This window comes from Hipposideros armiger, unplaced genomic scaffold, assembly GCF_001890085.2.
Source record: "Hipposideros armiger isolate ML-2016 unplaced genomic scaffold, ASM189008v1 scaffold_126, whole genome shotgun sequence".
Taxonomy (NCBI): domain Eukaryota; kingdom Metazoa; phylum Chordata; class Mammalia; order Chiroptera; family Hipposideridae; genus Hipposideros; species Hipposideros armiger.
The window spans coordinates 1,027,132-1,042,464 of NW_017731476.1; the positions used below are offsets into that span (position 1 = coordinate 1,027,132).

Here is a 15,333-nt window from a genome sequence, read left to right on the forward strand (position 1 = left end):
TTGGCACCATCATTGCGCTCTTCCCGGGTGAGGCAGATCAGTCACCGGCTTCTGGACGGCCGCTCACTGCGGCTGCTGGCTGCTCACGCCGGCTGCTGGCTACACACGGTAGCCCATGGCAACCCACTGCCACAGGGGCTGCTGCCTACACCATCGCTGGCGACTCACAGCAGCCCAGCTCCAGGTTGAGCTGTTGTTCAGCATCTTAGCTGTAGAGGGCAGTGTCACTGGCCCTCATTGGGATCTGAACCTGGGTTCCGCTGCCAACAGCTGGCGTCCCAAGCCAACTCCCAACCAATGCGCCACTCAGCCAGCCCCCATTCCATTCTTTTTTTGTGTGGCATTTGTTGCTATCTGTGATGTTGTCTTCCTGACCCACTAGTCTAGTGAGTTACAACCTGCAGTTTGAAAAACATTCTCTAGGCTGCTTCTCCCTAGTGACTCTCTAACACAGATAGCAGACCACGGGCTAACTCCTGCCTGGTGCCTGCTCGTGTAAATAAAGTTTTATTGAAACACATCCCTGCTCATCCATTTACATAGTGTCCAGGGTTCTTTTGCATGACAGCCGTAGAGCTCAATAGTTGCAACAGGACTAAGTGGCCCAAAGAGGTTAAAAGATTTACTAATCTGGTTCTCAACGGAAACACTTTGCCCATCCATACACAGATCTGACTCTGTCTCCCTTGCTTACATTTCTCCAGGGCTGCCCTTTGCCCTCTGGCTCAAACTCAAGCTCCTTGGCCGGCTGAGAAACTACCACTGTCTGGCCTCCTATGCTCTGGTCCTGCCGACCATCCTCCCCGGGCGGGGTGGGGTGGGGGGGGGGGTCCATGTTCTCCCCCAGCACTGACAGGCTGTGGGACTGCACGTGGCCCCACCTGGCTCCCTGATGCCTCACTCTGCTCCCCTCACAGGCCTCCTGGGAATGGTCGCCCACATGATGTACACGCAGGTGTTCCAGGTCACCGTGAGCCTTGGCCCTGAAGACTGGAGACCCCATTCCTGGGACTATGGGTGGTCCTTCTGGTAAGTGGCTTCTGACCTTCGGACACAGAGCCCCAGGCATGCTGGGACTTCAACAGCTCAGCCCATTGGGGGACAGAGGAAGGCGGGGTAGCCCAGAGTCCAAACAAAGGTGCTTGGAGACCCTAGAGCCTGGGGTGGGCACACTACAGTGCGTGGACCAAATCCGGCCTACCACCTGGTTTAATCAGCCCTCCAGCAAACGATGGTTTTTGTTTTTAAATACTGGAAAAATACATCAAGAGGAGAATCATATTTTGTGAAATGTGAAAATTATGTGAAATTCAAATTTAGTGTCCATAAATAAAGTTTTATTGGGACGCAGCCATGGCCATCATTTATATATTGTCTACGGCTGTTTTCACGCTGCCGTGACCTAGCTGAGCAGTTGCGACAAAGGCTGAGTGGCCCACAAAGCCTAAAATATTTACTGCCTGGCTCTTTATGGAGAAAGCTTGCCAAGCGCACTTAGCGGCTGCTGGAGATGAGAGCTGAAGGCATGTGAGCCATCAGGGGTTCTGGGTGGTCCAATGGATTAGGGGGACCCCAGTGAGGGGACAGGGGGCAGCACCTCAGAGCATGGGGTGAAAACGAAAGGCAGACTCCGTCAGGAGATTTTTGCTTGGGAGTGATGGAATCCCAAGCTTAAGTGAACAAGGGCTGGTATTAGTTCATGAAACTGAAAAGTACGGGAGCGTCAGCCAGGGGGGTGTGGGTTGTAACAGAGACACCCACCCACACTGGTCTAAGCGATAAGCAAACTCACGGGTCCCTGAAAATGGAAAGAGTGCAGCTGTGGTGTGGACTTCCGGGTCCGCTCGGTCCAGAGTTGCTGACATCATCAGGCCTGAGCTCTCTTCCTCTGTGATCCTCTGAGCATTGCCCCCTCACATGATAACTCTGTCTCTGGGCAGGCGTCCCTCCTGGTGAAGAGAAAGCTCTTCTTGAGGTCGGTGCTTCTTCCTTTACATACAGGGAAAGGTGGAGCTTCTCTTTCCTCAGTGTTGTCTAAAACCCCAAGCCTCCTTCCAATGAGCCCAACTCAGGCCACTTTCTCCCTCTTGAATAATGACCACGGCTGGGGGAATGTCATGAGCTTATTGGCTCAGCTAGCCTAGGCTCATCTCTGGAGCTAGAAATGAGTCCAAAACTCTCAAATGGTCAGGGGGTGGCATGGATGCTGAGGGAGCTACCAAGATCCCTCAGGCATGGCTGGATCCAGGCGACCAGAGGATTCACTAGAGAGAGACACAGCCATTCTCCCCCTCTTTCTTGTCTTTGTTCCTTTTGTGCTGGCTTCATTCACAAGCATCTTTTCCCCAAGTGATAGCCATGGTGGTCAGCATGCCCAGCTCTAGGCTGACATCTTACAAATGTAGTAATATGAGCAGAGAGAGGGGACTTCTTTCCAGTATTTCCAGCCAAAATCCTGGTGATGACATTCACTGGCTTAGCGTAAGTCATGTGACCCTCCCTCAACCAATGATTTAGGCCCTGAGGAAACTGGACCGCTCTGATTGGTCTGGCCTGAGTCACATGGTCCAGAGGGCGGTGCTGGCCCCACCCAAACCCTTGGACACAGAGAGGAAAAGGTGAGGTCCCCCAGTGGAAAATTTGAGGCTGAGGCAGGGGTGGAGTGGGCTGTTATCAGAAGAAGAAATATGTGCTGAAACAACAATGACTGCAGTTGTTCATTACACAGGGTCTGCAGGTCTGGTCCTGATGGCTGGGAACCACTTATCCACTCAGTCATTTAACATGTTTATTGAGCACTTACTTGGGACCAGCCTCCTAGGTGCAAGGTGGCGGGGGAGGGGGTGTACAGCAGTGGCCAAGACAGCATTGCAACCTGACTGAGACACGTGAACCATGCTGTGATGTGGGGGGGGGGGGTCCCCACAGACAACTGTGGGAGCACAGAGGAACAGAGGAGTGGTCACTGACACAGCTCCTGGCAGGGAGGGTCCTCAGGAAAGAATTCGGTCAGGAAAACAGGCAGCGGAGGGAATAAGATAGTGTGCTGAGCAGGGGGAGCAGCAGATGGAGACTCGGCGGTGAGAGAGCATCTTTGGGGAAAGGTGGTCAAAACGGGGCAGGAAGAGCCATGATTAAGAAAGACCCCATTGCAGACCAGCAGACTCCTGCTACATTTCTGCCCCTCCCCCTCTCTGTGTGGCTTAAAGAGACCCTGACCCATCACCACCATCCCTGACTCCCTCTGAGTAGGATCATGGCAGGGAAACCAGGCTCTGACTGCCTTTTATCTATCCTTCCTTTCTTGCACCAGCGGTTCCTTCTTGAGATCTTGACCTTGGAAGGTGGTGACCTTGAATTAGAGCAAGAGACAAAAGAAGGGAACGGAGATTTTTGAGGATTGGCCATGTGCGTGATTCTCCTACGTGTCCTGAGCACTGGTGTGTCATCACAACAGTGTGGGGAGGTGGGCACTTAGTGGAGTGTAAACTGAGGCACAGAGAAGTAATCCAGCCCGTGAGTGGCAGAGTTGGGAACTGAACCCAGGCAGTCTGGCTCCAGAGCCCATGCTTTCAGCCTCTATATTCTGCCTCTATGAGACAATGGGGTAACAGTACGATGGTTCATGGGTGCTTGGCACACTGACACATACGTGTGCTCGGTGAACACCAGCTCTTTTCATGTTACTGTTATTAATATGAAATGTAACACGGACAATAACTCCGTGTTGCATATGTGGAAACTGAGGCTAGGTCCCTTGCCCCGTCCTCCCACAGGCCTCCCTTCCCTGAAGCCCCTGGCTCTCCACCCTGGCATTCAAACATGCTGGTGTTGCCACGGGAACCTTGTCCCCTGAAAGCCAGGCATCCTGCCCTCCTCCTCTGCTCCCTCGGGCCTGGCCTGCCAAAGTAGCAGCGAGCTCTCATTTAACTTAAGGCCGGGGCCCAACATGCAGCCCCTATTAGGGCTGGTCCATTTCTCCTTGTCACCGAGGCCCGCGAGAAGAATCAGCCCCATTTTTCATGCCTCGCCTCTGGGGCCATGCCAGGGTTATGCAGTGTCATCTCTCTTGTTTAATATGTGTGAGGCCATTTGTCAAAATTCTGGCCCCAGAGCCCTGGGCACCCGAGAGCAGACCAGCCTCCAAGGCAAGACAGCGCCAGCCTCTGTCCCCGGCCCCATGCGGGGGCTCGGGAGGTGGGAGCACCAGCTTCTGGGAGAGATGCTGCTCAGGGAGGTGAGGGGCCCTGGTGAGGAGCCTGACCTCCCCCGGTCAGGTCACCTGACCCTGACCTGCTCTGCTGGGCCTCTGTGGCAGTCTGGAGGGGTGGCCTCTTCCACAGGTCCTGCCTCTGACCCTCACCAGCTGTGGACTTTGGCCAAGCCACCCTCCCTCCCTGTGCCTCACTGTCCTCAGCTGTAAAATGGGGGTGGCCTGAGTTTCCACCACGTGGAGAACTTGTGAGTGGCGCTTCCATTCTCTGTTGATGTATGACACATCACTCCAAAATCTAGTGGCAAAAAACTAAAAATGTGTGATCACCTGTCATGGTTCAATGGGCTGACTGCCCTCAGTGGGTGGTCCTGGCTTGCGATCCAGACACCGCCATCGGATGTCAGCTGACCCTGGGGTCATCTGGGGCACCGCCGGGCTGGGCGGCCCAGACTGCCCCTCGCGGGGCTGGCAGGCTGCCGCAGCCATTGGGGGCTCAGCCAGAGCTGACTCCAGGAGCGGCTTCCCAGCCTGTGGCTGGGTCCCTGCGGGGAGTGAGCATTTCCAGAGATCTAAGCAGAAGCTATGAGTTTATTTGATGACATTGACATAGTGTCAGTTCTGCTGCGTTCCATGGCGCAAGAGCACGTGATGGGGCCAGATGCCAGATTCAAGGAGAAGGAGCCGCACGAACCATGAGCCCCAGGACATATGGCTCATGGGGTCCTTCTTTGGAGACCAGTTACCATGAGGACCATGTGAAAGAATGTCTGTGGTCACTCAGCACAGAGAATGCTGCCTTTACAGGCAGGCGAGCCAGCCTCTCCCTGCCTCAGTGTCCTCGTCTGGAGAGCAGGGCTGACAGCAATGCAGGTTTAGGGGCTGTTGTCAGGACTGTGTGGGACCAAGCTCTTAGAGTGCTCAGTAATAGGCAGTGATGATAAATGGTGACAATGACATTGGGCCTTTGGGTATGCCACTCTTGCTCGTTGACCCCAATGTCCACAAGGATGCCAGCCAGTGAGCACGCACGCAGCCCCTCTTTCTGCTCTCCCCAGTGTCTACCGCCCCATCTGGACTGTTGCTCATGTTGGTTCCTGGGACTTTAGAGTTCCGTTAGGGTCCAGCCCTGGCTGCAGTCTCCCCTCACCCCCGGAACCCTCCGCGGGCCCCACTGGGACCCCATCCTCAACCTGAGCCCCGAGCCTGCCACCCTCCTGCCTGCTCCTTTTTCCAGTTCAGTGTCTCAGCTCCCTCCAGGTCTGCCAAGGCAAGCCCCTGGGGGGGGGGGGATAAGCCTAAGGCTGGTACCACCTACTTTGTGCTAATCCCTGTTCTAAGATGTTTTTTGAACGGGTCATCATCTCCTTCAGTCCTTGCAACAATCCTGAGAGGTGGTGTTCTTGTTATGTGCATTAACATGAATATGAGGACTAAGAGGCAGAGAGTTAGGCATCTCCCCCCAGGGCACCCGTGAACAAAAGTAATATATTGGGTCGTCGGGAAAGTCATGATGCATTTTTGCATTGAAAAACATAGAAAAATACGTCATGCCTTTCCCGATGACCCAATAACTCTCACGGAAACCCAACTTTTAGGGGGTCTGGCCCCCATCTACCTCTCTATCATCAGCCCCAACAATTTCCTCAGGCTCTCTCGTGCCAGCATCCCCAACCTCCCCCAGTGTGCGGAAGGTTCTGGACGCCTCGTGCCTCCGTGCCTTTGCACATGCTCTGCCCTTTTCCTGGAATGGCCCTTCCCCTGCAAACCCTTACTCATCCTGCAAGTCCCAGCGCAGGCAGGCTTGTATTCTGGTAACCTTCTCTGACGTCGGCCCCCTTGGATGGAATGACTTCATGAACTCTGTCACTTGTGCATCACAGTATACAAACAATACCATTTCCAGTAGACGGGAGGGGGGCAGCAGCACCTGCTCAGGGCTGGCCCAGAAAAGGCAGCTGTGTGGGGCGGAGGGATATGCGGTGAGCGGGACTTGTCGCCCCCGCCCACCCTGACTGGCACCTCTCTCCTCCCCTCTTGGCAGCCTGGCGTGGGGCTCCTTCACTTGCTGCATGGCAGCCTCTGTCACCACGCTCAACTCTTACACCAAGACGGTCATTGAGTTCCGGCACAAGCGCAAGGTCTTCGAGCAGGGCTACCGGGAGGAGCCGACCTTCATAGACCCTGAAGCCATCAAGTACTTCCGGGAGAGGTCAGTGCTCGCGCGGGGTCGCCTCAGTGGCCGCAGGGCTCCCGTCCTGGTCTGACAGACGCGTTCTGCGTTCTGCGGGGGTGTGGGTGGAAGGGGCGGGCTGGGCGAGGCAGAGTGCACACCCCGCTGTGTTGGAATTCCTGGGGCATGAGGTGGCCGCAGGCTTAGGTCATCAGGGCCTGAGAAACCAGGAAGGGAAGCAAGTTGGAGGGTTTGCCGTTTGGCCCCATGCTTCTTAGAACCAAGACAGAGGCGTGCAAAGGCTGAACCAAGGTTTCCTCCTCAGGCTCTGTCACAGCACCGAGTGACAAGAGGTCCAGCAGTGGGACTGGTGATGGCTGCTAGAGGAGGGGGCCTCCTGGAGGTCAGGGACCACATCTGGTCCCCTGAGTCCTCAGAGGCCAGCTGGGAACAGGACAGGTGACAATAAATGGTGGGTGTATGTATGTATGTATGTAGGGTGGGTGGGTGGATGGGTGAATGATGGGTGGAGGATGGATGGAAGCATGGATGATAGATGGATGGATGGATGAGTGGAAGGACAAGCAGGCAGATGGTTAGCATATTTCCTGGGACCACCTCCTAAATAAACAACCTTACCCAAATTCTTACTACAGAGTCTGCTTCTGGGGGAGTCGATTGGACATGCCTTTCAGTGGCAGGGAAATGAAAGGTTCTCAGGACCAAGCCTGAGGAGGAAAAGGGGGCGAGAGGCTGTGAAGCTGGGCAGCAGTGAGGCGTTGGACTCTCCTTGGAGCATGTGGAAGGGTTGCAAGCCAAGGGGTTTTATGGCGGGGCACGGTGGGGGCCACGCAAGGACCTCTCTCTGACTGTTACAGACGCCATTGTCCCCTCTACCACATGGGCCTCCTTTCTGGCTCTTGAACTCTGCCAGCTCACCCCACCTTGGGGCCTTTGCACCTGCTGTGCCCCTGCCTAGAAAGCTCACCTGGCTGGCTCTCTCAGGCCGCTACTCAGTGAGGCCTTCCTTAATCACTGGTCTAACGTTGCATCCCATCCCCCACCCTGTCCTGTCACTCTCTGTCCCATTGCTAGTTTTTCATAGCATCTATACAATCTGACATCATTCGACTTGTTTATCTGTTTGATAGCGTGTAGACAGTGAGCCCCATGATAGAAGGGCTTTGCATCTTGTCCCTACTGTATTCTGAGCACCTAGAACTGAGCCAGGCACCTAGTAGGTGCTCAGTAAGAGTGTGTGTGTGTGTGTGTGTGTGTGTGTGTGTGTGTGTGTGTGTGTGTGTGTGTGAGATCGGCTGAATCTCTTTGGAGACCTCAGCCCTGACTGCCTCATGCCCTTTCAGCTCAAGCCCCACAACCATCAAACAGATTCAGCATTCCAGCTCCCACCCCCTGCCACCAAAGTCCCAGGTCAGGTGTCCAGTCCCAGGCCAGTCAGCTGTGGCCAGGGAGGTTGGGCTAACCTGGCATATGGGCCTACCTATCCCATGGCTGTGGCCAGAGTAGGAAGGTGGCAGGACTGGCATAGCAATGGTAGGTGCTCAGGAAATGTTTATAGCAGCCATATAAACAGCCCGATGTCAAAACCACCCCATTAACACTGTATCAATTGTCACTGGAGCTGTAGGGGAGCCTGGGGCATCCGTGGGCAACCTTGTTTTGCTGAGGCAGAAGGCAGGACCGCTTAATATCAGGAAGCTGCTGTTAGCTGGTGCCCCAGTTCGAGCGGTCCCTAACAGCTCAGGCCCCAGCGATGCAGGAGAAGATGGATGCTTCCCAGCATCCGTGCCGAATATCACTTTACACATTCATAACGTGAGCATTATGCAGAGGTTCATCAAATTTCATTTCCCTTCCTCTCCGAGGAGAGCATTTCAGCTTAGCTGGGCTGGCCTAATTTTGTCTTTTTTTTTTTTTTTTGGTGCCTTCCCTACAAAGAGCCTAGAGCACACGAACAGATCTTTGCACAAGTTTCCAGGTGGCCCAGCAGCAGGGCTGAAATCCTGCAGTGGTCAGTATCCCCCCAGCTGCAGCCAGGGACACAGGAAGAGATCCACAGCCCCAGCTGTGCACGTTTCCTATTCCTTGGGGGGTGGGAGGTGCTGTAGACAGAGCAGGGTTTTGGAGCACACCGCACCCCACTTCTACCTCAGTGAGTCTTCCAGTCCTGTCATTTTCCTGCTGTGTGTCTCGGGGGCAAGGTGCCAAGCCCCTCTGGGCTGGTTTTCTGTGACTCACAGTGGGAGATCCCAGAGCAGCATCCTGGGAAGGTTCAAATCTGATAAGCCATGTAATGTGCTGGGCATTTGTGTGTGTGAGTTCCTGTCCTTTCTGCTATGGATGCAACGGATAAAGCTTGGGAATGGTTAGCTCAGGACGGAGGTGAAGATGGTGCTTTAGATTTAAGACTCTGATTATCATGTAATGAGTACAGCCAACAGTTACGTGGCGCTTGCCCTGTGCCAGGCACACAGCTAAATGTGTTAGACGTTAATTCCACAACACCTCTGTGAGGTAGTAGTTACTTTATAGATGCGAAGTCAAGGCACAGAGAGGTAAAGTGACTTGTCCAAGGTCACACAGCTGGTAAGTGCCAGAGCTGGGATTTGAATCACATCAGTCCCTGGGATGTGTGGCCTCTCAGGGCTGATCAATAGTCTGTGCCTGGCACTGAGGGGAGTCCATGAGGCTCACAGCGTGAGGGTGGGTGAGACGCAAGGCGGGCCATGAATGCAGAGGGGAGAAGAGGGAACATGCCCTGGGGAGAGTGTGCCGGGTCTCCCAGTCACCAGCTGGAGAGGGATCTGTGGGTGGCACTCCATTCAGGCTGAGGACAAGATGGTGACCTGGGGGGCTGAGGGAGTAGGAAGGGCCTGAACCCCCACCCAACCCCATCCCACCCCAGTCCTGCTGGAATTTGCTCTGTAGGAGTGAGGTTATGGCAGGTGTAAGGAGTAGTTGGGCAGATCCTGAAAGGTTTTCAGGGGCTTTGAAACATGGCAGTATGTGGAAGAAGGGAGGGAGGGAGACAGAGAGACAGAGGGAGAGAGAGAGAGAGAGAGAGAGAGAGAGAGAGAGAGAGAGAGAGAGAGGCGCCCAGGGGCCAGTATGCACACATGTTGGGTGTGCATGTGGAGGGAGCCTGTACCCCCTGACTCTGAGCAGCCTGGCCTGCTAGGAGAAACTTCTGGAATTAATCCCTGCCAGTGTCACCTGAGTGTTGTGCCCATGGAAGGCATCATAATGGGGCCTCTGGGGGGGGGCGGGGGGCGGGGAGGGGGTCAAAGTAACAAAGTGTGGAAGAAAATGAGACCCGTTGTATTGGACTCCGGGAGATTTCAGCCGCACTGAACGAACATCCATCTGCCTCCCACAGGAAAGCTTTAGGGGACAGGGAGGGGAGCAAAAAGACCCAGAGGGGGCAGCTTCTGCTCCGCTCAGATCACTCTGGGTCACTCCGCCTTGCTTGGCTGCACTTACCTCCCTGAACTTGTTAATTCATTTACTTTCTTGTCTGGGTCTGCCTCTTCCTGTGTGTCGCCCCCAGAGCACGTCCTTGCTTTCCACTCAGTCCCGGGTCCCTGGACCCACTGGAGCTCAATGAGCTACAGCACTGAGTGTCCATAATACCGATATTGTTCATTATAGCACCAAGTTGTACAGCGCCTCCCCTTGCTGACACTTCCGGTGCCCAACCTGTATTTAACCCCTGCGGGAGACATGAAGAAACAGACCAGGGTTGAAATTAACTCTGTGGTTGACTAGCTGTGAGTGCACAGCCTCTCGGCCTCAGTTTATCTGGCTGGAAAATGGGCCGGCACTTTTCTTGCAGCTCTGTTGTGAGGCTTATATGAGATGATGTAGCTAAGTTTCTGGCACAGAGCTGGGGGGAGGGAGGTCGCCACTACCTACCCCCACAGCTGCCAGAATCCTCCCTCTGTAGAGACACAATCCCTGCCTGAGAAGGGGGCACAGTGCACATTGCAAATGAGAGGCCCTCAGAGAATCTTGGCTGAAGATGTGCTTTGTTTGGCCCCATGGTGGTTTTAAAATTATTAAATATCGTTTGAGCTTTAAAAATCAGGAGATTTCGTGTTTTAAAAACATCAAGATTTTCGACGCGTCATGAGAAAGCTGAGGGTCTGGCCACACTGGGACCCTAGTGACATGGTGACATGGTGATAGAAGGCTGGACAGGGGAGCATCTGCCCCGATCAGAGCCCTCCAGCCTCTCCCATCACCTGCCTGACCCCCTGGCTCTGGGCGCTGTGATGGGTGGGTCTGCTGGGGGCGACTCCAGGTGGAGGGCCTAGGCCCCCCTACCCTGGGGGAGGCAGAGGACAGGAAGCCTTCACAGATGAGACCCTGAGTCCAGTTTTTAAAGATACGTGCAGCGCTCACCGGCCAAATGGGCGGTGGGTGGAGAAGGCGTTCTTAGGCAACAAACAGCATGAGTGAAGGCCAGGAGGGCGGACAAACGAGGGCATTTAGGAAAATCTTAGCAGTTTGGTGTGATCTGAGAGTAGGAGAGAGGTAGGAGCTGAGCTGGGGGCTCTTATCCGTCGCGTCCTCCCACAGCGTTTGGGGTGGGGGCTGGTGGCCGCAGAGTGAATCGGGATGAGAAGGTGGAGTAGGGTCCAGCCCCCCTTCAAGCCCTTTTCCAGCTTCCAGCCCTCAGGAGGCCAGGGCTGGTGCAGACAGGGGCGCGGGGGACCCCACTCCTCACAGCTCTGCTCTCTCCTGTCTGCTGTAGGGAAACGTTTAGAAAGGCGCACCTCCACCTCCTCGCTTGCCACTCACAGCATGGCCCTCTGCAGCCTGCCCTCCAGTCCCACTTCCCCCCAAAGGAGCTGCCAGACGCCTGAGTGCTCCGCACACACCCTCCTCCCTGGGTTCCCACCTGTCACCCCTCCTCCGGCTTCCTTTGCGCCTCCCACCAGCCCCTCCCCTCCGACTTCCTTTGCCCCTCCCACCAGCCCCTCCCCTCCGGCTTCCTTTGCCCCTCCCACCAGCTCCTCCCCTCTCCCCTCCTATTACAGGGCAATGCTCCCAAGGTCTGTTCTGGATTCTCTTCTATCCTCGTTTGACTTTAGCCTCGGTGGCTACACCGTTGCTAGGACTCCCACATTTTCAGTATACCCTAGACGCCTGACTTAACATCCAGCTGCCTCCTTGGCGTTTCCACTTGAGATTCTCAAAGGCAGCAAAAGTCACCACGGCCAGGACCCACCATGCTGGTGTCCCCAAACCCACTCCGAGTCCCGCATCTCTGTCCTTGGTGGCCCTGCTTGTGACAGGCATCATGGCCAGCTCACTAGCAATCCAGTGCATTTCCCGGCAGCTCATTTGTCTCCGTGTTCGCTCCCGCCATCCCAGCCCAAGACCACATCAGCCCTTTTCTCCTGCATGGAGGTCCCATGTCATCCCACATGTGACTTTGTCTCCTCGTCTCCAGAAGCCAGAATGTTACAGCTTCACTCTGCTAATACGATCAGGTACCTGTATCCCATCTTCCTGCCTAAACCACCACAGTGACCTCCTGCATTTCCAGGACAAGGGCCCAGCTCCTTGTGTGACTTTCCAGGTCTGCCCCTGCTGCCTTGGCATCTGGGCCCTATGCACACAGCACCCCTCTGGACCTCCGCCGTTCCCCAGACTGGCCATTCTCCCGCCCCCATGCAGGCTCTGGATGGCCAGCCTCCCTGTCTGGAGTGCCCCCCATTCCTTGCCTAGATGGTGTGCCTTCTGTTCACACCTCACATACTGATTTCAAATCCAACCAGACCCCGTCCTCGCACAGCCTGAGGCCTCATCCCCAGCACTCACCGCACGCCTGGCCCCACAGGTCCTCCTGCAGGCTCCTGGGAGGCAGGGACACCGCCATCTCCCGTTCTTTATTCCAGGATACAGGGATGGATGGAGAGAGTGACTGAGCAGAGAGGAAGTCCTCCTAGAGGAAGCCTCCAGGCCATGTGACTGGCCAGTCTCTGACCTTTGCCTTCTGGGAGCTGCCAGTGGTCTGGCTTGTATGACCTTTCCCCTGGTTTCCCCAGCAGCCAAGCTGGACAGCACACTGGGGCATGCCCACCTCTGGGCCGTGGCGCACCCACCCGTTCACTCCCCTTGTAGCTGAGGCTGGGCTGAGAAAGGGGCTTTTGAGATAAACCAAGTCTGTAGGCTTTTTCATGTAGTTGTGGGGCTCTTGGAGCCCCCTTGGAAGCTGTTGAGGGTACGGGTGGGGGTTGGGGAAGGGGCTCCACAAATGCTAGTGACTGTCTTCCTAAGGAATCATTTCTAACCCATGCAGTTCTGAGAAGAATCTCAAAGTGATAACATCTAGATGTTTCTTTGGAAAACCCAATATTGGAGAAACAGGAGACAAAACTGTCAACTAGACACCAAGATTAGGGGAGGGCCTGACTCGGTTCATGGCTTCTCTTCTCCCTGTTTCCCCAAGGTTTTGCATTATGACCATATGACTCATAAAATGGGAAAAGAAACCAAAAAAAGGAGTTTTTAAAAACCCATTTGTTTCCCCCCATCTTGGAGTAGCACTTATGGTGCGATGTGACAGAACCTTCATTTCCTATGTGGGGTCATTTATTTGCCAACATTCCCTTTCATTTTATCCTTTATCCTATTGCAAACAGATCGTTGAAAAACTTCTGTGCTGTCTCCTCTGCCGCCGTTTCCTAGATGGTTAACCTCTGCGACCCATGTGATCACAGCTTCCCTCACCATCTGTTTCCACTTACGCTGCTTAACGGTTATGTCTCACCATCACCTCACACTTCATCCCTCTTTACTGGGGTCCTTTGAAATTGCTGGGCTTTTTCTTGAGAGGAGGGTGGCGTCCTGAAATTAGAGATGGCACGCAGAAACCCCGGGCCCTCGCCCAGCTTCCACCAGCAGGTGGATTAGGTCGCTGACCAGCACCCATGAAAGGAAAGAGGAAAGCACGGGACGGTCCTTGAGGGGGAAACCCATAAAAATGCAGTGGGAAGAGCACATGGGAGGACGGGCATTCCCTGAACTCCCATGTTTCCTCCTAAGTATCAGCCAGCTGTGGGGAAACAAGAGGTGGGAGGGCCCTGGGCGCCCTCGTGCCCGACTGTCACTACTGCTGGCTCCTTGGTGATGCCCATTCATAGCCAGTCCTGTGGGGAGGACCCTGGACAGCAGCTGAGAGCTGTGTGGAGGATGACTGGGCCTAAGCTTAGTGGAGCACCCCCTACACACCCCCAAAGCCAGGGTCCAGTGCCTGGATCCTCAGATGTGACCTGGGGCCCAACAGCACGGGTCTCTCCTGGGAACCTGTTAGAAATTCGGACTCTCAGGCCCCACCCCAGACCTGCTAAATCAGAATTTGCATTTTTTTTTAAAGATTTTTATTGGGGAATTGGGGGATGGGAACAGTGCTGGGGAATTGCGGGAAGGGGAATAGACAAGTTGCTGTCCTTTTGTTCCTCAGTCTAGCTGTGGAGGACGTTGCTTCACTGGCCCAAGTTGGCACCATCATTGCGCTCTTCCCGGGCAAGGCAGATCAGTCACCAGCTTCTGGACGGCCACTCACCGTGGCTGCTGGCCGCTCACGCTGGCTGCTGGCTACACACGGTAGCCCATGGCAACCCACTGCAGCAGGGGCTGCAGCCTACGCCCTCACCGGCGACTCATGGCAGCCCAGCTCCAGGTTGAGCTGTTGTTCAGCATCTTAGCTGTGGAGGGCAGTGTCACTGGCCCTCATATGTGGGATCCGAACCGGGGCCCTCTGGCGTCCCAAGCCAGTTCTTAGCCATCGTGCCACTCGGCCGGCCCCAGAATTTGCATTTTAACAAGCTCCTCCAGTGATCTGTGGGCACCGTCAGTTTTGCAAAACCCGAAACCTAACCCGTTGCCCCGACACGAGTGGTTCTCAGCTCTGGCAGCACGTTGCAGTCACGGGTCCTTTTAAAGACTTCAGTGCATCTCCGAGTTGAGAAGCATTGGCTGGACCAGAGGTTAACACACTATATTTCCCGAAAGCCAAACCTGGGCCACCACCTGCTGGAGACAAATGTTTACTAAACAACATACCCATTTTGTTTGCATATTGTGTGCCGCTGTGAGAACTACAAGGGCAGTGAGTAGCCATGACAGTGACCATAGGGCCCCCAAAGCCTCACCTACTTACCATATAGACCAGGGGTTGGCAAACTGTGGCTCACGAGCCACATGCGGCTCTTTGGGGTACGTTCCATCTCAAAAGTTTGCTGACCCCGGGAAGACCCACTCTTGTCCCTCACAACAATTTAAAAATTGTTCGAGAGCCATAAATATATTTTTACATAATCACCATTATGTGAATAATATCCTTTAAAAATATCATAAATGAAACTATGATAGTTTTATTTTCATTTTCAGTTTTACTTCAGAGCCTGCGGCCCGCGAGCCACAGTTTGCTGACCCCTGGCGGCTCTTCCGTCTCAAAAGTTTGCCGACCCCTGATCTAGACCTTTCCAGAAAAAGTTCGCCAACCCCTGGATTAGTCTCTCCATTCCACTGTCTTAACATCCTCTAGCTTAAACTCCAGCACAGTCAGTGGTGACTACTTGTTTACGTACTACAGGCACAGCTCTCAAGGGCAGAGACCTGGCTGAGTCATCCCCATGGAGCCCTCCAGGGCCACCCAGGGCCTGGCCCTCAGCAGATGCTCACCTATCGGCACGCATGCGTGGATATGTTCATTTAACTACTGACCTTTGGGTGTCTTTTTTTTCTTTCTTTTAAAGATTTTTATTGGGGAATTGGGGAATGGGAACAGTGCTGGGGAATTGGGGGAAGGGGAACAGAGAAGTTGCTGTCATTTTGTTCTTCAATCTAGTTGTGGAGGACGTTGCTTCACTGGCCCAAGTTGGCACCATCATTGCGCTCTTCCCTGGCGAGGCAG

At 54.5% G+C, this 15,333-nt stretch overlaps 1 protein-coding gene across 2 annotated transcripts in view; it reads left to right on the forward strand.

The window, feature by feature from the left end:
• The window catches only part of GSG1L (GSG1 like), a 224,210-nt gene that overhangs the window by 190,236 nt on the left and 18,641 nt on the right, over positions 1-15,333 (forward strand). For both annotated transcript variants that reach the window (XM_019648401.1, XM_019648402.1), the window contains exons 4-5: positions 918-1,029; positions 6,258-6,425. In XM_019648401.1, coding sequence (XP_019503946.1) covers positions 918-1,029; positions 6,258-6,425 — 280 coding nt within the window. The remainder of the gene's footprint in view (positions 1-917; positions 1,030-6,257; positions 6,426-15,333) is intronic.